General features: G+C 44.7%; 2 protein-coding genes across 2 annotated transcripts in view; both read right to left on the bottom strand.

Moving 5' to 3' along the window:
* Nucleotides 1–1123: 1123 nt before the first annotated feature.
* Nucleotides 1124–8471, bottom strand: ZDHHC23 (zinc finger DHHC-type palmitoyltransferase 23). Its single transcript, XM_058018709.1, has 4 exons — nt 8350–8471; nt 7434–8129; nt 6590–6757; nt 1124–5769 (listed from the first exon to the last, which is right to left on the bottom strand). The coding sequence occupies exons 1-4, from the start codon at nt 8454–8456 to the stop codon at nt 5502–5504; spliced, it is 1239 nt and encodes a 412-aa protein (XP_057874692.1). The 5' UTR covers nt 8457–8471; the 3' UTR covers nt 1124–5501.
* A 1065-nt stretch (nt 8472–9536) lies between these two features.
* Nucleotides 9537–21699, bottom strand: part of GRAMD1C (GRAM domain containing 1C) — a 49767-nt gene continuing 37604 nt past the window's right edge. The window contains exons 9-17 of the mRNA XM_058045497.1: nt 19222–19365; nt 18325–18443; nt 17083–17225; nt 15409–15512; nt 14540–14719; nt 13025–13082; nt 12410–12520; nt 11481–11586; nt 9537–9743 (exon numbers count right to left, since the gene is read on the bottom strand). Of these exons, the coding sequence (XP_057901480.1) occupies nt 9666–9743; nt 11481–11586; nt 12410–12520; nt 13025–13082; nt 14540–14719; nt 15409–15512; nt 17083–17225; nt 18325–18443; nt 19222–19365 (1043 nt within the window). The 3' untranslated portion in view covers nt 9537–9665. The remainder of the gene's footprint in view (nt 9744–11480; nt 11587–12409; nt 12521–13024; nt 13083–14539; nt 14720–15408; nt 15513–17082; nt 17226–18324; nt 18444–19221; nt 19366–21699) is intronic.

Consider the following 21699-nt stretch of genomic DNA (forward strand, 5'->3'; position numbering starts at 1 on the left):
CCCATCCTCTAGCAAGACCCCTGCCCCTACAGCATTTTAACAGTTTCCCAAAAACCTCAACCACAGAAATACCATCTTCTCATTAAATCTGTGCACCAGTCACTTCCAAGTCCCCCAGGCCTTGCACAAACTGGATCTGAAAGGGTGCCTGAAATATTAAACAATTTCCTCTCCTCCCCCCAGTCAGGGAGGAACAGTAGTTAGCCTGGGAGGGGTCCATGGACCATGCAGTGTGATACACAGCCCACATATTTGCAAATCTGTTATCCATTACAGGCACCTGCCCCAGCAGTGGACCTTGGCCTTCCCAGCACAGGAGCTGCCATCCCAGGCATGGCCCTGCTCTGCAGGGCCAGCACAGCAAGCCACAACAGGGTAAAAATAAAAGCTAGGGGGAAACAAGTTTCTTATGTCCCCATCAACAGCACTGGAGTTAAAACTGGTCATGCTTGGGTGTCCAAGTCTGACAACCTTCTGCAAACACTAGTCTCATCCAACCAAAACCCTGCTGGAAGGTCCTTGCTGTCAGCAGTGCAAAGTTATCTTCAAACAAACAGCTGAGCAGCAGACAGAAGTACCACAACAAATCAAAGGCACCTGTGAGTCTACTCATTAAAAGTTATCTTGACTTTCAGCAGCAGTCCCAAGATACCAACAGAATTAAAGGTTACATCTCTTCCCACTATCTACAAGGAGAATATCCTATATAATTTCCAAATATGGCTTAGAAAAGAGTTTAAAGCAAGAGGTTGTTCCTTTTTGGGGTTCTGGGTGTATTATGTGGGCAGGTGTCAGAGGGAAAGCAAGACCCAGGGTAAAAAGGCATGGAACCTGCTCAGATACTGATAATGCATTGCTCACAGGATGAATTGCTACCATTCAAATTGCTACCATGAGGGAATGTCTCTAGGATGCTGAGAACTGCCAGCAGGTCTCTCATCTCACCACCAACAAGGCCAAAGGTCAACCTTTGCAGAACTGGATGAACATTTGTTTCCCAAGTTTTCCTTAACCTTTTGTTCCCTTATTGCCAAGTCCAGCTCTCAGCTGAATAGCCATGAGGTAGTGGCAGCTTTTGATCTTTCAGCTTGCCTGCATGTGTCGGCATAAATCAACAGGTCACTCCACAGACCACTTCCATTAATTTATTTTGATTTATTTGATACCCATTTGGAAACACTGAACACGATGCAAAATGGACGTAAACACACACATCAGTCTCTTCAAAAACACTCACAAATGTTTCACAAAATTTCTTCCTAAAGCTCAGGTTTTAAAAAAAATACTTTCCACTTTCTTCTAGAGCCCATCGCTCTTCACATTATCAGCAGAGGAATTCCACAAAGACAAGATCTTGGGAGGCTGAATTCCCACATTTCACAAAGAAGCTCACCTGTCTGCAAACAGATTTTTGCTGCAGGATCCTCCTGGTAGTGGCAAAAAAATAAATCCTAGGTAACTGTAGAATTTTTCACTGAAAGGAATACAGGAAAACACATCCATAATCACACACACTTCCTGCCCTAATGAGGCAATATACATTCATATAGGAGGAAAAAACCAAGCACATTATTAAGACATTAGGCAGTGAGGCAGTATCCATTTTATCTTCAGAAGAAATTTTACAGCAAATGGTTTCATTAAGACACTTGAAAGCAACCTACTTTGAAAGGAAAAAAAAGCACCATCATAGCATGAAGGCTGAAATGTGATTAGGAGTCACAAGCAGCACCAGCTCAGGCTCACCAGTGACTTTTGTCATTTGAGGACAAGTTAAATGGAGAAACAGTCAACGTGGGGACCTGTGACTCACCTACAAAAAAGCACAATGCAGGAAGACACAGTTAAAGAGTGCCAAGCCACCACTTACAGGATGTATCCAATGAGGCACTGTTCCTGCTACAGACACCAAACAGTGGGGTGATGGCACTTGGACACGGAGGGTGTAACACTACAACACCAGCAAAACCAGAATCCTGGGCTCCTAAGAGCTGCCTGGTCTGCAGAAATCCACACTATTTGTGAAACAACAAATGCCTCTTAAAAGGTCATGGGTAAAACAAGATAAACTAACTCTCAGACTCTGGGTGGGAAAACATCAGGGCTAGCTGTTATCAAAATCCTTCCCTGCTCTTGGTCAGCTTTAGGTCCTCTCTTCACAAACAGGGAAAATAATCAAGAGCCAGCAGGGTACTGTTTTCTGCACTGCCAGGCATACAGCTTACAGGTGAGACACTGGCCCTTGCCTGAAGGCCACACACAACCCACAAGTCCCCTGTCACATGCAGGCTGCTCCCACTGCTCCAACCCCCAGGCAGCATGGATCTAGGCAGCTACTAACACAGGGTGCCCAAGGACTGACTGTGTGTGCCTAGATTTTAACATTTTTCTACCAGCATGGTCAGTACCAAGCTCAACAGGAAATTACTCAGAGAATAAAGTGTTCCTGAGCACGCCAGATCACAACAGTTTGCCCTTGCAATAACTGGAAAGGAAGCATTACCCTCCAAGGGTTTCCTGCTAATTCTCAGGGATGTTAAAAGGAGAGTTCCCACATATGCATCTGAAGGGACTGAAACTCTTCCGCCCATTTAGATGCCTTTAAAATATCCCATTACTTTATGCTTCTCATCTCCCAATGCATTCACAAAGCAAATCCTTTCAGGAAGAAGAGGTAAACCAATGCCATGATGTTAAAGAAACAGTCACCATTACTATGCAGATGACAGCCACCTGAACCTCCTATTCACTGAGGAAACAGCACTGCATTTTCCTCCTAGAAAAAAACTCCACCCTTGCAATCTTTTAGTGTCCTGAATGGTTTCAGTTCTCCCTGGAGCCAGGGCAAAAAATGAAATTTACTTTAGCACTTTGCCCCCACTCTACTGGAGCATGTTTGACCAAGGTATGGAATGGTTACATCAGTCTCAGGTCCTTTGTTCCGATCTGCAGTCCAAATTCCACACTGCCTGGGAGAACAGAGAGAGTCTCAGTGTAAGCAGCTCAGATGAAACCTGCCACTCACTAAGAGACAAGGGACAAGGCTACAGTGACAGACAGGCTGCAAAGGTGAAACATGTGAAATCTCTGCCTGTGGGAGTAAGTGAGCACCACAGGGTTAGCAGTGCCAGGGCAGCACCCTGTGATCTGCTCTGCTTTCTCCCAGCCAGGAGTAGCAGGACTCTGAGAAATCACTTATCTCAAACCTGCAAAAGCTCCCAGAGCTTGTTCAGCCTGTAGGTGCATGATTGATTCCGGTGTGTGCAGCACACAGGGACGGACAAATTGGCTGTCTCCACTGCAGGGGTTCATTTAGCCCAGGAGGTCCTTCTGCCTTTATCTTCCTCAGTGCCAGCAGAGTAAGATCTAAGAAGATCCTCCTAGACCACAGCATCCTTATCTCCAGGGTTGCCAAGCTTAACATCATCTCAGCAGGTGTCACAACATACATATGTGCCATGGAAACATTTACAGACAACTCAAGTGAAAGCAACTTTGTCTCAATTTGAACTCCTAGGATCATGCTTCAAGCTCCAAACAGAAGGTCATAAAGTAACACTTTGCACAGTCCAGCTGCATACTTCTTTATTAACATTAGAGTCAAGAAAGTAGTCAGAACTTTCTGCTGTGCTTGGTTAGAGGCAGGAAGCAAAAGAGCTGTCCCTTTACCTCTTTATAGAGAACTGCTTTACTGGATGAAAAGGAGAAAGAAATAAGGGAAATTCAGTAACTGTATAGCCACATTCCAAATGCAGCTGCTCCTTAATTATCTGCTGGTTATAAAATGTGCCACTTGAGGAAACCAAACAGAGCAAAAAGCAACACAGTCTTTACCTTAAACTGGGACATATCATGAGAAGCACTCAAAAATATGGCAGGGATCCCAACAGACAGCCCCTGCTTTCTTTTGGCATCATGCACCATCCATTTATTCTTCAAAGCTACTGCTCAGCAGCACAGTGAATGTGCATCACCAGTCCAACATCCCCCAGCTGCCTGCCATGCCCGTGCACTCAGGGGCAGGCATGACCCACGCACACTGCACACACCTGAAAACACCACAGCTAGGAACAAAGCTCCATATCTGCTTTTGCAACTCAGGCCCAACCTGAAATTCTTGTGCCACAGTCCCCAGCTCTTCCAGCCAGACCTCTCCTATTACTGTAGGGCCAACAGCATACATAAAGGGCTTCAACCAAAAAACTACAAAAAATCCCACCCTGAAATCCAGAAAGCACTGCCACCAAAACCTTGTTATTTTGGCTGAAGCTTGAGTCCAGGCCATAATACAGCTGCAGGCTGATGAGGAAAAAACGGCACTCTTGCAGAGCACATTTAAACAGGTTCATTTACCTGCCAGTACAGGTCATCTATCCCAAAAACAAACACCTCCAACACATCCTCCATCTCTTCCTATGTACCTTAGGGTTGATCTGTTCCTTGGCTTCTTGGCTTGAGAAATCAGATCTATAGTCAGGCAGCTCCACAGTAACCGGGCCGAGAGGAGACAAGATCACTGTGCTGACAGCAATACAACCAAGATGCTACCTACCAAACATGCTGCTAGCAGAATTGCCTGCTCTCCCACACACATAGGATGAAGGTAAAGCTACACTAATACCAGACAGACAGCACTCTTGTTTTGCCCTCAAAGTTCACTTCACATGTTGCTTCAAAGCTCCTTACTTGGTGTATTTACCTGCTGTCATGTGTCACAACCCATAATCAGAGCAGAAACACTTTGAGGGAGATGAGCAAAGCCTTCAAACCAATACAGACCCAGCTTGCAGAAAGAACAACAGGATCTCTTTTCACTCATTTAGACAGACAGGGATGGAATAACAACTTTAGGAATCAAGAGGTGAAGAGATCATACAAAGTCCTACAGGAATGTAGCTCACAAAGGCACTTAATAGAAGCATGTACACAGCTGGATGGAATCAGAGATAGTAAAAATAAATAAATAAATGCACCAGAGAGGAGAGCACTGCCCAGTGACTGCCTAGACAGTCTCTTCTAGCCCAAGAGACCGGTTTCTGCAGGGCTCCATCTGTTATCTGTGTCCAAAGTTCACTCTTCTGACATCTCCAAAATGGCACACATAGGTACAAATCCAGGGATTCCTTAACCTTTGCAGGAAGCAGTGCACTCTCTGAAGCCCAGCAGCAGGTTCCTCCTGATGCCAGCATTCACATCTAAGGGAAACTCAAGTTCTCAAAACCTTGTGCTCTTCTTGCTGTTTCCCACGGTGAAAAAGGCAGCAGGCTCCTCCTCTCCCCACCTGCACATATGGCTTGCTGCTTTCTGCATCCTATTGCTGGCTGACAGCATGTGAAGAACCATTCCACCGGGGAAAACATCTGCTGTTGTCAGTGAGGGGATAGCCCACATAATGACCACGAGGAAAGGTTGTGTGAGGAGGAGTCCTGGCGGGAGGGGCTGCTCCCCTGCTAAACAAAGTCAGTGAGCCATGACACAACGCCATCTGCAGAACGAGGGTGTCACACGATATCCTCGGCAGAGCGCTGTGGAGGAGAAGCCCCCAGGCTCAGGAAGTGGCCCCAGTTGCACAGGAGTCCCCTGTTGTACTGGCCAGTGTCTATCACTAACCCACCCAGCAGCCTGCGCCCAGTGTTGTCCCGCAGAGCCAGCCGAGCTTCCCTCTCAGTCACGTTGTAGCTGATGTTCAACACCTGGATAAGGAGGATGTATCCCATGCCAGCTGTTACAATGGCACAGTACCACACACAGGTGAACGACAGAGCAGAGCTGGCAGCAGGGAAAAAGATGGGAAGGAAGCCATTTAGTACAGGAGCAGCTGCTTTAAAGTGACTTTCCCTGGTAATCACTATCCTTTCAAATCCCTGTCTACATCTGCCACAGTGATCTCACTTTGCTGCTTTCATCAGATAATCCTTAAAGGCTTTCCCAAAATTAAAGCTTCAGGGTTTACTTAATGAGAGCTTTTACTGCTAGCAGAGCTACTCTTACACATTGCTGTCACACAACCTAGCTCTTTACTCTTCGTGTTGTAACGGTGCTCAGGCCTTACTTAAGGACCCCAGGATGCTCTCACTCTACAGGTCACGAGATGGAGCAGAGGAAGGAAGAGTCACTTGAGTACTATCAGTACTCTGCCCATCTGTGGTAGTGCTGGTCTCTGAACTCATGTCCAATAGCTCCCACCACCTTCCCTGCCAGACAGCATGTTCTAGGCAGACAGCTTGGAGGACATTCACTAGATAAATAGTAAGGAATGAGAGGGAAAGAGAGAGAGAGAGCATGTGGATTCCAAGCTGTCAGACCATTACGTGCATCGGGCAGGGACATACATATCTAAAAGCAGATCTATACATAACACAATAAATACTTCAAATCCTAGCTCCTTCCACTTTTTCCACATAAATAGCGAGCTCTCTCCAAGTCTCAGGCTGCCCGCCTTGGCAAAAGCAGAAACACATCTTTGCTTTCCAGAGTTTTTTAGGGAACACTTTGTGATCAGGTCTGACAACCAGCAGAATGAGGAACAGGAGCTAAGCTGCCTGAGCAAGCCTGCTCCCACCACAGCTCTCCCAGACAGACATCTCACCTGTAGTCAGAATAGGCCCCGGGGCAGTAGAACAATGCCACAAACAGACTTCGGCCCCTACAGATGGTGTGCAGGGTCAAGGTAATCCCATACACAGAGGTGAGCATGAAGAAGGAGAGTGCAAGGATGAAAGCTTGATGGTTCTGCTCCCCTACGCAGCTGTTAATCCTCCAAAAGGAAAGAAAAGATTACTTTGCTTAAAAAAAGAAAAGAAACAGTGTTCTATTTCTTCTTCCTCCCACAGCTGTCAGAGAACCTGATTTCCAAGGTACTTGCAGTCGACACAGGCTAAGAACTTTGAAAAATCTTCAAGGAAACTTTATAACTTTATATAGAAAGGTTACAAGCACAAGACAATAGACCTGTAGGGTAATAGCAGCAGACTGTTTGCATCAAATTTTTAGCAGGGGTAGTATCCTTTGCTGAGATACATGACACCCTACAAGAACACCCAAAAGGTAGCTTTGGGGTCCCTTGCCCCAGGACAGAGCTAACGCAACTTAACTGCAGGATTACTAGTGCTCTACAGACCAAGTCTAAAGCAAAAGAAAACAAATCCAAGAAAACCCACAGCAAAACCAATCCCAAACTGATGAAAAACAGTAGAGAAGTAAAAGCAATTCTGAAGTACGCTGTAGAAGCTCAACCCACTTGGAATAAACAGCTATTCTAACTGTTCTTTTAAAGGGTAAATACAAAGCTTTTTGTATTTAAAGAGTGTCATAAGGTCTTGCACATAGCAAAAGCAACTCTATTTGTCAGGGACTGTAAAAAAAGAAGCTTACTGTAAAAAGGAGGGAACTCAGAGAGAGAACACGGGGAGCCTCAGCCGTGCAGAACCTACCAGACACAGTGATGGTCCAGCCTCCTCACGCACCTGCCACAAAGCCGGCAGTGCCCTGTTCGGGCTGGCCTGATCAGCTGGCATTTAGTGCACCAGTCCTTTTTCACACCTGCTGGCTGCTCAGCTGACATGCTGCAATAACCTTTAGCCTCCCCATTCACAGCACGACTGCTGGCAGCACCCGAGATGCCATGGAGCCCGCCGGAGCTCCCTCTAAAACTCTTGTTGTGCAAACCCTGGTGCGATGGCTTCTCGTTGCCTGCTGGGATGGGAAGGTAGCCAGGGTCCCTCTTGGCTCGAGACAGGGCTGCAAGCATAAGAATTAACCCGCACGTGAGAGTGACCACTTGGGAATGCTCCACGTGGCCCCGGGGAACCACCTCCCGGAGAAACACATAGTACATATATCCCAAGGAGAAGAGCCCCAGGCTCAAGAAGAACAGAGTCCGTTCCTTCCTCCGGTGGGTGAGGTAGTAATACCACAGCACCACAACGGGCAGGGACGTCAGGATGATGAGCCCCAGCAGGAAGTGCAGGGCGGCGACGTGGAGGAAGACGGGCAGCAGGACGAGCGGCGGCACGAGGCTGACGTTGATCTTCACGGCCCCCGAGAACCAGGGGACCCGCAGCCGGTCCGCGATGGTGTCGGCGATCCTCTCCAGCGCTCCCGGGGGCAGGGATTTGCACGTCAGCCACCTGCGAGCGCGGGGAGCACAGCGCCGGCTGGCACCGGGACGGCCGCGCTCCCGCCCCCCGCCCCGTCCCGCTCCCACCGCCTCCCCTTTCCTCTCTCCCGACAAGTTTCCCGGGAAGCGGGGCGCGGCTATCCCGCCCTCAGGGCGGCAGCCCCGCGGGGACGCCGCCGCCGGGAGGGTGTCCCACAGTCGGCGGCCCCCGAGGGTCGCGGAGCCGGTACCTGTCGCAGCCGTCGTCCAGCTCCTCGCAGTCGCAGCAGCACGCCGCCAGGTGGTTGCGCCGGCCGCGCCGGTCCACGTACTCGCAGCAGCAGAGCGGCTCCTCCATCGCCGCCGCCCGCCCCGTCCCTCCCGCGGGGCCGGGAGCGGCTCCCGCCGCCGCCGCCGCCGCCTCAGGTGCTCCGCGCGCGCCGCCGCCCCCGCCCCGCGGCCCCGCCCCCGTCGCAGCGCCCGCCCGCCATTGGCCGCGCGCGCCCCGAGGTGTGCGGGGGGCGGCGCCCCCGCCCGGACCGTCCACCTGACGGCGGCGCGCGCCAATGGGCGCGCGGGGGGGCGGCGCCGCCGTCACGCGGGGGCACCTGCCTTAAAGGGACAGCGCAACAGGTGGCGGCCGGCGGGGCGGCGCCGCGGGCCCGGGCTGGACACGGGGCCGGGAAAAGCTGCCCCCCGCACACCCCCACACCGACCCTGCACCCCCTCCCCTCCCCACACCTGTGTCTGCACCACTGCCCCACGGGCTGCGCACCGCCCGAGCCAGCGCTGCCCTCCTAGCACAGCTCGAGGGAGGGGGACCTTGCATTTTCTGGGATTTTCTTTCTGTATTCATCTTCTTTCCCTCAACCTGCTTGGAAAACGCTTGAAGCACATGAAAAGGAGTTTCATCATCAGTGGGCACACCACGCTGAAGCACAGCCCTTGATAGAGGGAAAACACCGAGGGCTGAAATTTCTCTGGGAGAGCTGGAAACATATGGCAGAAGGCAGCTTGCCAAAGCTTGCAGTATGCAAGAGATCTCAAACCCTTTCCTGTTAATTAATCTTAGGCATATTCATCGTTAAGATGGTGACTTCTTTCACAAGGTCCCCATGGCTAAAAAAAGCCTATGAAGATCCTGTGGCTGTGAATCCACTAACATTCTTTTTTCTCCAAAACACTCTTCACTGATGGTCATTTTCCTACATTGACATAAAAAGCTGCAATTTTGTAAGAGACAAGCCCAGTTCTCTGCCAAGGGTGTTTTTCCCTCTGAAATGTTCAGATCCATTCACCAGCAGTACAACTGCCCTCACTCACTCACCCTGGGATGGATCCAAGAGCTCTGCACTGTTTGGAATTGAGACTCCCCAGAGAAGAAGGCTGGCAGGAGAGACAAGACTGCCAAGCTACGGCAATGCAGAACCCGACTTACTTCTTCCACAAACCTTTTATTCTGTGCAACAGTAAAGAGTCCAGAGGAGACAGTTACAGTCCCTACCCCACAAGTCCTCACACACACATCTGTTCTTCCAGCATCTTGAATGAAAAGCTGATGTGGCTATTAACTCTCAGTCTTGCTGCTCTGTGTCCTGTTCAAGTGGTCAAAGCTTCTTTGGAGCATGGAAAGGGAAATCTTCAGCTGTGGAGACACAATCCACCCCCGCCACCAATTACTTAAGTCAGTCTCCTGCATGGGTGAGATATCAGGAAAATAAAGTCTCCCTCCTCATTTTCTTTTAAAGATTTCATGTGATTTCCTCCTCCCTGTTTCCATAAACAGCTTACTGTGCTCTCCTAACAGCTACACTCTGTAGAGTTTATAAATACTAACAGTCCAGGATGATAAAGTCTTAACACCTCACCAGACAACAGCACAGAAGATAAACCACTCCACTCATTTTTAGTCACAGATAATGTTCAGTGCAAATACTCCAAGGAACATGGCAGCACAACATGAATTTTCTTTTACTACCTGGCCCTCCTAGTGCATTTTGGTGCACAAAACATGTTTAGGTTATTGACAACCCTCAGAAAACACAAGGCAGCAAGCATTAAGATGCTTCAGGACTTCCAGACAAAAAGTGTTATTCTGGATGAAAAAGGTGGCTAAATTCTCACTTTTCTTTTTTTACACTGTGTGTTCAAAAAGCACTTAACGCTTCAGAATTAGGAACTGTTTGAATAGTAAGCCGAGAAAATAAAAATGGCATGAAAACCAGAAAATTTCATCTCTAAAGTGAAACTTGGAGCACTTAGGCTTTTTCAAGTTGTGATCAAAGTGGTGGTTAATTAACAGATTAATAGCAGCTGCGCATGCAGAGACACCTCTAAACAAGGAGTGTAAGAAATGGCTTCTTTTTCTAACCTCCTTTAGTGGAGAAAATTGATATGGGTACTTTCATGGAAGAACAAAGAGCAAACAATGGAGAAAGGTACATGTGAAATCTCCCTTCAGTTTTCCTAAACTAATAATTTATTCCATCACATTTCAAGATATAATCAATGAAGTTAAAATCAGAACATTCCTGAGTAGTAAGTAAAAACTAAAGCATGAATTTACTGTCCTTCAGGTACTGAGTTGAAATTTCAGTCTAGGGATTGTAAGGATTTAACAGTCATGGGCTTCATGATCAGAGAGACACAACAATATTCTACTCTTTTTTTTTTTGTCTGTAGTATACAAGAGCCTGAAATTTTAAGTTACTATGAAGGAGGATTATCTTCTGTGGAGTCTCTCAGAAACATATGGTCTGCAGAAATTATTTATTTTTCACTGGAGATTAGGTAACCTCTTGATATCAAAGCTAAAGGAAGTTCTTGCCAATATCTAGAGGAGTAGTGGGGAACAAATGCCAGCATAAACCTGAATGAAGCAATTCCATAGTAAGATGGGAAAACACTTCACAAATCTTAATATGAGTGTTCTTAGAAAAGGGAATGTGTTTTAAAATAGTCCAGTCTTTGCTTTGTCATGATTCAGAACTGCATTAACACATCTCCTCTTAAGCACATGACAAGTTTAAGAAAATTCACATGGGTACTTACATCTTAGTCAAATAAAAAACAAAACAAAACAAACCCACCCACAAACAAACAAACCCAAACAAAAACTAAAAACCAACCATCAAAAAAAAAACAAAAAAAAAAAAACAAACCAACCCTTCAAGAAACAAATTCAAAACCAAAGCGATCCGAAACATCAGAAACATAAGCACTGCCTGTTAACTAAACTCAAGCCTGGGGCAAAACAGATCAAGAAAACTTTATCTAGCATCAGACCACATCAAGCTATGATAACACAAGGGAGAAAAGATGTACAAGAACATCACCAGGATGTACAAGAACAAACATCACCAGGAAAGATTTTCAGACCTACCTGCTCAAGCATTTCAATTGAGTCTCTTAAAACTCCCTTCACATGTTTAACCTGTTCCTTATCATACTGAGGCATCTCCTCTTTTGATACAATTTCTGGGGATATGCTGAAAAAGATTGAGATTACATCAGAAACATGAAACATGCACCCGAATGCCTTTTTAAAAGCAACTGTTCTCTGCCACCATTGCTCTGCCATTGCTGAGAGCATCCTCTTACAAAAGCCACATACAAAGCTGCTTGCAATTGAATTCCAATACCTGTTTGCTTGAAGCTAGTACCTCAGACCTTTACAGGCAACAGCCACCAAGAAAAAACTGTGCTCACATTATGTTCACAATGTACAGTCCACACTTGAGGGAGCAAGAGCCTTCTTAAGAAGAAAGTCACTCTAACCAGTTCTGTCACTATGGGAGGTTGCCACATCCCTTCCAGACTCAAAATCAGGATATGTTTTTTAACTTTTTTCTTGATACTGTATTCAAGAGGAAGCAACATCTTTCTGTGCCTGAGTACAAAAGGCACCTAACATGGAAGTTTGTGAAGGAGATGAGATTTAGGGGACTCACAGAGAGAAGCTAAAAAGCTAAATGAATCTTTAACATTCCATTTGAGAACATGCTGGTTCACACAGGACAAACACTTCAGTTCTGTGATCAGCACTATGATATTCACAGAAGATGAGTCACAGCAGGCTGATAAATGCAAACTAAGGTTAACATTTCTCCCAAAACAGCTTGTCAAAGAAGAAATTTATTACTGCAAGATGTAGTCAGACATGTCACTGGATTTCAGCATAGACCACAGAAGTACAGCAAGCCCCTGTCACTTCTGAAAACTTACCACTCAATTTCATTGTTTATAATTTATTTTTTAGATCAGATTCTCACATAAGCTGAAGAAGAAAGCAAGCAAAGATTGTGAACTCACTTCAAAGAGCTTTCCTCCTGAAGCTGGACATGATAAAGGGACTGAGCTGCATGCTCTATCTTTGAGAGTTTGAGGAACAGTGTTATATTCAGCAAAACCAAGAGCAGCAAACTGTAGATAGAAGAGAACAACAATCAATTTTTCAACAATTTCAGTTGCAATGCCACAAATACAAGATCATGGCTAAAGATAGCTAAGGAAACAGAATCCTCCCAGCATCCTGGGAGAAAAAAAAGTGTGGGGCAGCACTATACTGAAAATTAGTATCTATCTGAACAATTCCTAGCAGTTGCCATTAAGCTGGATAATAGCAAAAAATAACAACAGTATCTCTTCTTGGAACTTTTAAAATTAGGAATGAGTAGATTCTAGACTTTATAGACTTTAATAGAATCAGACCTAAGTAAACGTGTAAGGTAGACTAGTTTGACAAGTCAGCATTTTCATCCCACATGTCATTTCCAAGTCAATCCATTCCTCTTTTACACCCCCATGTTCCACTCAAATTAGTTTATCATGCTACATGCATCCTTAACATGAAAATGAGAAAAAAATTCAGATAAAAAACAAGATGAGCTTGAGTCAAGCAACACTTTAATGCAAGTGAGTACTTACAAGACACTCATTACTACAATGATGGTGGTGGTCCTACTTACTGCATCTCGTTTCCTTCCTATAGGGCAGGGAAGAGAAGAAGGTTAAAAAGTACTAAAGACTATTCCTAAAGGATGTCTGCAGATAGATACATGTCAGTGCCCAGCACTTCACACAGAATAGCCCAAAAACTTCTGATGGAAAAAAATCAGGTCATGTAGGTGCATAGGACCACCTCCAACATTCACCAAGGCATTTTTGCAATCATCTCTGAGAAGCTGGCTGAACAGTTAGCTCTTCCATCAGAATTCCCCCTACCCACTCTGCTGGGGAGAACACAATACTGGGGCATGGTCACATTAAACCTGAATTGCCTGAGAAGGCTGAAGTCCATCCATTACTAACACACAAACGTGCTGTGGGTCATGCACTGCAGAGACAGGCTGCAAAGTGCCTCTCTGCTGCTTGCGCTCCTGCTCACATTCATCTTTCTGACAACCAGTGTCAGTCACATTTTCCTGTAACTGGTCCCATTCTTACTGCTTGGTTTATCTATTGTCCTGAAAACAGCTCTTTGGGAGGCCACCTGCTGTTCTGCAGGCATCAGGGACAGAATGCACCTGTTCTCTCCAAACCGAGCAGTTATCACTGTGGGCACACTTATCTTTAAATAGAATTGATTTTGCACATCCCGCCCTGCACAATAGACATACATAAAAGCTGTAATGCACACAGAGGCACACCCATCTGAAAAGGTGGAGCAACAGTAGCAAAATTAAGTAATTAGGAAGCAATTTCACATAGGTAGAGTTCTTTACACATGCTGTTGATCCAAATATTCCCTCAGTGCTATCTATAATCAGCATTGTCTCCCTCTTTAGGGAAGTGTACTTGCTCCTACCTCACAGTTTACAATCCAACTTCTGTCATGGAATCCACCATTCCCTAGTGCAAACTAGTGCACAGATGTTCCTCATCTCCCTAGGTGAAACAAATGTTGTATATGCTGGGGGCCAAGTCTGTCATGCCTAAGGGCAGTAGAACTGCAAGAAATGCTTCAGTGACCCAGTAATTACAGAAGCATATGGGAAACAGACTTCTTAACATTAAAAATCAATAGCCAAAACTGAGATGACAGGGCCAAGAGGCAAGTGGCAAAGTTCAATCAACTCATCACCTGTGTGTGTGGTTATTTGAAGAAAAAAATTTTTCAGAAACTTTACATGGATCAGGTTTTACTTTCCCTGATCCAATCTCATTTTCAAACCTTTGCAGATACAGAGCAGTATTTAAGATTTTGGTTGATTTTTGTTTGTTTTAAAACTGAAGGTGATCTTAGCCTTAATTTCACGAGATACTTATGATAAAAGTGATCATGCATGCTCCAAATATAATTTATGCAAGCTTGAACTTGCTAAAGCATTTGCTATCACAGAAAAGAGCAATACATACACAAGCACTACTCTTGCACTATTTTAAAAGTTATGCTTTCTTGAACATACCTTTTGGAAAACACTTGATATAAAAAATTCCTACCTATTAAGCTGCCCTGGGACTCTACTCCCAGGTCACCAGAGGAATGCTGGGAAGAGCGTTTGGGAAGTGATTCTGCCAAACCCCGGTGTAAAGTGCGTCGCCTTCGTCTCAGAGCAAGTAATTTCCCAGAATCTTCTATGGATTGGTTAATTGCATATTCCTCCATTAGGAGATCTGATTCTGCAGTGGAAAAAAATAAGGTTACCAAAGTGTCAAAAAGAAAGCTGAAGACAAATTGTGAGATATGCAAGGTGGCAGTGAGAGGAACAAGCACACCTTCCAATACATGAACTTAAAGCAGGTAATTGGCGAACTACACCCTGACCTCCACCCTTGTTCTGTTTTCTAGAGGGCACTTGGAACACTCTGCAGGGGTGGTGCGCACACAGCCCCAGGCAGGATTGTTCAATGCTATGCCAGACAGCAGTTGGAAGAGCACTGCAAGACACTGTTAGACTGAGGCTTGAAATTGTGTTAGACTGTGAGCCTGCAGCAGTGGCTGGCCAGGCTATGAACAGACATCCATGGAGCCTGCCAAGTGCCACTGCTTCTCTTCTCATAGGCACAGTCAAGGAAATTCTTAGAGATAAGCACATCCAGCTGAGAATAACAGCTTTCCTGCTGCTCCTCTTGTTTCCTTCTGAAAGCCATTATGGCCAGGTATACAAGAGCCCCTTGTTAGCCACAAGGCTTCTTTCATACCCCAGAACTGGCAGATACGCTGATGACAGCAAGTTCTGTCTTTAAGACTGCTTAGGTGTTGCCTTTTTTTCCAAGCCTTTCTTTGAGGAGCCAGGTTTGACAGACAAAAAAAAAGTACATAGCAAAGGTAGGCTCCTCACTCCAGCACAAAGAAGAAAATGCCTCACCAAGTTGTTTGAAGTTTTCCTGTATTCCTCCCCAGGTATTCTTCTCAATTACAGACTTGACAAGGCCCCAAGGCTGTTTTTTGTACTTCACTTCTGCAGAAACCCTAGAAAACAGAATGCAATAATGGAAAAGTGCTCTTCTAGGCGGCACAGTGATAGCAGAAATCTCTTATCAGAAGCAGCCTCCAGCTTATGTCTACAATCTGCAATACCAACTGGAACTGCCATTGCTCTCCAGCTGGGCAGCACTTTTATTGAAAAAATGCATGAGACAGACAGTAGCAAAGACATCTCTAGCTAAAGTGTCAAAATCTAAATGTCCAAATTATGGGAAACATTTTGGAATGTTTTCCTTCAGGCTCAGACTACCAGATGATTTCTATCCTCTGAAGCATTCTCATTTTAACACATATTTAAAATAGGATTCAGGCTTCCAGATAATAAAGTAATGATTTTTACTTTGTATGACTACACATGATATATCACACGGGCACTACAATAGCAGAAAGTGAAATTCTTTATCACAACTCAAGTGCTCACATCCTACCCTGAGTAGACAGAAATTAAAATCTGTCTTTCCATGAGCATGACAGAGGGGAAACCTCCATTACTACTGTGCATTCCCTGCGTTCCTCAGGTAAAGCTAATCAATACTGTTTCCGGAATAAAAATGAATTGGACTAGAATCCTTCAGAGGCATGCTTTAACTGAGTGAATCCCAAAGCTATTCATAAAGGACAAAGTACTTGATTTCAATCAAGAAGACTGACCATCCTAGAATACACTTTTTTCAACTTTTTAAGTCATCTTCCAAATCAACGTTAGCCCACTGTGCATGGTATAAGAAAACAACTTTCAAACAGAGTTTCTGAGCCATTTTAAACACAGTTTAGTAAGGCCAGCTGTAACATCACCATGTGCCTTTCTGTTCTATACATGTATGCTCTGTGCAGCATGTGCACCTAGGTTTTTGCTCTTATCCTTGGGCTGTGGTATGTCTCAGAAAAAGCAAGTCTAGGTCTCAAAGAAGAAGAGCGATTCACTAAAAAAAAAAAAATCCAAAGCAGTTGTTCAAGGACAACTGTTCATTCCATTCTCCCAGTAGAGAGGTAGTTTTCAGTAGCCTGAGATTAGCCAGAATAGAATCCAGGCTTGCTCACCTTTCCTGAGCACTGATTAAGTTCCAGAAAAAAAGCTCTTACTAAAGACAGCACCACTTACATTGTTTTCAACAAATGGGAGAGGAAATTCCATATCTAGACAGAGTTCACTTGAGTACCCTCCTTGCAAAATTAAGTACATTCTATCTTCTCTGCACATTCCTGTAAAAACATTCTCCTCTACAAGCCTTTAACAAGGATGACTGGGAAACCTTCTAATAAAGCATTTCAATTTTTTCCAATTTCTCCCACTCACACAGCTGCACTCAAAAAACACAAGGCTGGTCAGGACCCAGTTCACTCTGGGAGACGAGTTCTGTACCTCAGAGTCAACATCTCATTAATTTCTCACTGCATTAACGAGATCCAAGCACAGCTAAATAAATTAATAAACTAAATAAACTAAGCTTATTCTTCATAAAAGAAGCCAACATTCTCAGTGCTGCTGGAAAATCTCAACTGAGAACATCCCTGCCTTGGCTTGTGCCCTCCCCAGCGCAGCACGCAGGCTCACCGTAACCGGCACTTGTGACTGGACGTGCGGCTGATGCAGTATCTGTTCACAGTGTAGAAATAATCATGGTAGGGGACGTCGTGGGTCAGGACCTCAGCATCTACCTGGTAAGACTGACCTTTCTGGCTCTGCTTATGCAGGATCTATCAAAAAAGAAAAGACAATTAAGAAGGTATACTCATGGTACACAAATTTCCCCCACCACCTTTCAGCCTGAGTTCCTTGGGCTGGATCAACCAACTCCAAGTGAACTTAAGAAGAGAGAAAGCCTGAAGAAACACTATAAAAACCAGTTAAGAATATCAAGTATAGGTGGGGTGGGAAAAGAGAAGATGCCTCCTGCTAGAGCCAACATCAGCAGCATCAGGACTTCCCCACTGCCACCTCAAGTACCAGATATAAGGCTGGCCACTGCCTCATGACCACAGCTTTTCTTTGAGACCTTTCCCAAAGCAGAATTACAAGAGGGTTGAGATTGGAAGGCACCTCTGGTGCTTGTCTTGTCAAGAACTCAGGCAGGACTATCTAGAGCTGGTTGCCTAGGACCATGTGCAAGTGGCTTTCCAGTACCTCCAGGGAAGGAGGTACCACAACATCTGTGAATAACCTGTTCCACTGCTTAGTCACCGTCACAGTGAAAAAGTGTTTCCTGATGTTCAGAAGGAATCATCTGTGTTTCAGTTTGTGTCCAAACCTCTGGTCCTGTCACTGGGCACCACTGAAATCTGTGGCCTTTGATAGTGAGGGCCTGACTCAGAATTTTTTGCACCCTCCTTCAGATGCTTCTATAAATTTTAAGATGTCCCTGAGTGTTCTCTTCTCTGGGCTGAAGATTTCCAGCTCTCAGCCATTTCTCACATGGGATGCTCCAGTCCTTTCATCATCTTAGTGGCCCTTTGTTAAGCCCTTCACCTCTCATACTGGGGAGCCCAGAAGCGGACACTGAAAGCCTTTAATTGCACCTTTTCACCCCCCAGTTCCTAAGAGATGTTTCACAGGAATTTACAGACATCTGTAAAGGCAGAAAGCCTCTTTCATTTCATAAGCATTGGCTCAGTAATGGTGAGAGACACAGCAAGACACCTGAGAGATGCTTTGTTTAAACTCCAGATGCACATTCAGTTCACTGAACTTTAATCCACAGTGAGAACTGTGACAGACCACAGAGTGGATCTGTCCCTCGCTCTAAAGGGCACCAGACAGACACACACACACACACACACACACACACACACACAGTACCTGCTTCTCCGTTGCAGTGGTGAACTTCCCACAGAGGGGATTGTTAATCGTTACAGTGTACGTCAAAGTCCTCAACTGATTGCCATTGGAGTCTCTATTCCAAGGGGTTGATACAGCATCTAGATGAGAAGTTATGCAAGATCTCACATAAAAAATTACCCATCTTATCATGTCTTAACAGTTTGAGAACAGGAGTAGGGGGAAAGACAGAAAACTGGTTCCAATTAATTGTGGGGCTTTTCCAGGAAAAACCATACCCGTGTAGTCTGCTAATAAACAAAGGTGAGGCTCTGGATAGCTGAGCCTGAATCTACTGAAATAGGGTTGACAAAAGAGTAAGCAATTAAATGAAAATATGTCATTTCCCTTTTGCTTAGAGTTGCATAGATTCTTTTAGCATTATCAAAAGCTTTTGCCACATTGCCTTCCCAGCTGACACTGAATAAATATTATCCTTTTTGACTTGATTTTCTGTTCTTACGGTCTCAGTGAATAAAATTTACTCACCCAGAAAATTAAAGCCTGTGAATATCATTTAGGAGGATGCAATGATTTTTGCCTGTGTACCAACCATACAAATTTCACTATTTCTGGGACACAATGTAACCAGAAATACCCCACAGAATGCATCAACTTAATAAACTACTCAAAATTCAGGCATTAAGGTGCAATTTTGTGGTGCACTGAAATGAGGTTTTTACTCCAAAATGTGCATACCTAGGGAAACAATAGTCTAGCTTTAGATATCCTCTCTCATAGTGAAACTTAAAAGCTTAAAAATTCTTTTAAAGCAAGGAAAAACTTCAAACAAATTCAACTCAGCCCTATTTAGCAATTCTCAGAGCTAAAAATTTTCAGGGTAGCTTGTAACAGACAGAAGGGAGAAGAGTTTATTACCTACTATACTCCTGGAATTAAGAAACCTCTGCATGAAGTGAGAATTGGTGAAAAGGATTTCAAACATCTTGTCTGCAGTGATGTGGAAAACTCTGTTTATAAAAAGTCTCCCATAGAGATCATTGTCAGAGACAGTCTCCTTCACTGCTAAGAAAGACAGAAATCAGGTTAAGAACAGTATTACACATAACCTTGATAGCATTCTAGGTTTTATTACAGCTTAGATCTCTCCCAAGCTTGCATCAGCATTTGTTTCTTGCTCTCAGAAACCCAGTAAGGATAGCAGCAAATGATTTGGTAGATAGGTTGCCTTCAGGAACAAAGTCCAAAGCTGATTTCAAATACACGCCACTACCACCACGTGCAAACTGATAAGTTAACAGCAAAAGCTACCATCCCTTTAATTTTGCCTTCAGTATTTTCCTAATTCTGCAAGAAACACTGGGGAAAGAAAGTTAGCATAATTTTCATTAATATGTATGTCTATTGTACAAAAGACAAGAAAAAAGGACAGTAAAACCATAACAGTTTTCTTCTTATGGCTGGTTCCAGAATTCTGCTTTTAACAGTTGTAATACTGGTAATGCCCACAGTCTAAGGGATCAGGTAGACTCCCAAGCAGTTCTTCCCTCCATACCCATTGAACAGGAACACAAGGGGCACCCTGCTCCATTTTGCAGTTCCCAAAAATGCATGGAGAGGCTCAAATGCCACCATTTATTTCAAAGCCACTGAGCACCCCAGTGGTATTCTGTGACTGCAGCACTGATCTTTGCTATTTCTGCTTTTTGGTGGTTGCTGGCATGACTCAGCTTTGTGGTTTTCTCAGCCACGCTTGCAAGAGATAAGGGATAGAACTATAATCCTGGAGGGCAGGCCAATCCTGTGCCAATCCCAACTCAATCTGCTTATGCTTTAGAAAGAAGTCAATCCTAAACTATAATTACCAGCAAGACAAACAAGCCCCCCCCGGCACCACACATCACTAAAATGAAACAAGCAGCCCAAAAGCAAATCTTGCAGCAGACAGACACAACCTTTCAACTGATACAAATGAATGCTCAGGGCTAGGAAAGGTCAGTGCCAGCCACAAATGCAAAGGGAGCCTGAATATCACGCTGTAGTTCACAAGCTGCCTGGAGGCTAAGGTTACAGCACTTAAAACATTACTGGCTTGGTAGCAGTCAGTATTGATAAGGCAAATGCACTGACTGAACAACCACAGCAGTCCCCAAGGAAAGCCAGTTCTGACTGAGCAGACTCCCTCTCTAGTGCTGCTCCTAGCCTGCTAGAACATCTGCCTCCAAAAAAGCTCTCCTTGATCTCATCAGACTTCAAAGGACCCCAAAAGAGAAGCGTGAGTGCTGTGTTTTTGTGCTTGCACAAGAGGTTGACTTCCTCTCCATGCTGTGTTCTGCTTATGCAATTGTAATTCCAAACAATTATGAGATGGACAGAAAGCAAACACACATTTCAAGAGGTCTATTTAACCAGTCAATACACAGTCATTACACGTAGAATATGAATTCTGCTGTGCTGAAACATTCTGCAGGAAGCCAGAATTTCAGCCTGAGTTTTCAGCTTTTACTCACTGAATTTTCTCTCCTAACTGATTCTAACTCTAATAAAAAGCAGGCCAAGTGAACTGTAAGTTTGACCTAATTTAACAAGACCTCAACATTACAGATCTCTCCTTTCAGAGTGCACTACCCACATCCTCTCTTTTGCTAAGAGACAGGAAGTTTCAGATACTGATGCTGACCTCCCCGCTCCTACTGTGCATCAGCTACCAGGCAATACACACCTAGTTACTGTGGTTGAGTGTTACTCAGCTGGACATTGACATGCCCAAGGAATCTGCTACCACTTAAAAAAAAAAAATAAAGACACCGAGACACATGATCAAGCCACCAGATAAGCATCAGATTGGTTTTGTCAGCTCCTTGTATATGTCTTAGCAAACACAAGATAACACAAGTTACCTCTGCCCCAGTGAGCCTGAGCTAAACAACTCAACTTTGCATTCACCTGCAGAGGACAGCTGCTATTCTTCTGCTGATGCAAGGTAATTTGGTATGCCAGGTCAACTTGTGATATGCACAAAGTCCATGCTTTACTACCTCAAAGTGCAGATCTTGCTACCAAGCTCTATTACTCTGAGTCTATCCTCTTTCTAGTGAGTTTGAACAAAAAGCACCCACAGGTCTAAACAAAACTTCCCCTAAGTTAATCTACCTACACTAGCTCTATATGGTCATGTCTCTTATAAGGAATAGTCAATTAAGTGCCAATGAAGTGCATGAGCACCTACTGAGAAATATGTTTTCTATTTACAATCCTTCTCAGCTCTTGAAAGAAACAAAGGAGTTTTTTTTAATGCTGTTAGCACATACAACAGTAATTTTCAGAAAATCCAAGCTAAACCTGGATTTACACATCAGGCCCATCAGCTACTTTAGATGCTGGGATTCAAACAGC

Source organism: Melospiza georgiana, chromosome 2, assembly GCF_028018845.1.
Source record: "Melospiza georgiana isolate bMelGeo1 chromosome 2, bMelGeo1.pri, whole genome shotgun sequence".
Lineage (NCBI taxonomy): Eukaryota > Metazoa > Chordata > Aves > Passeriformes > Passerellidae > Melospiza > Melospiza georgiana.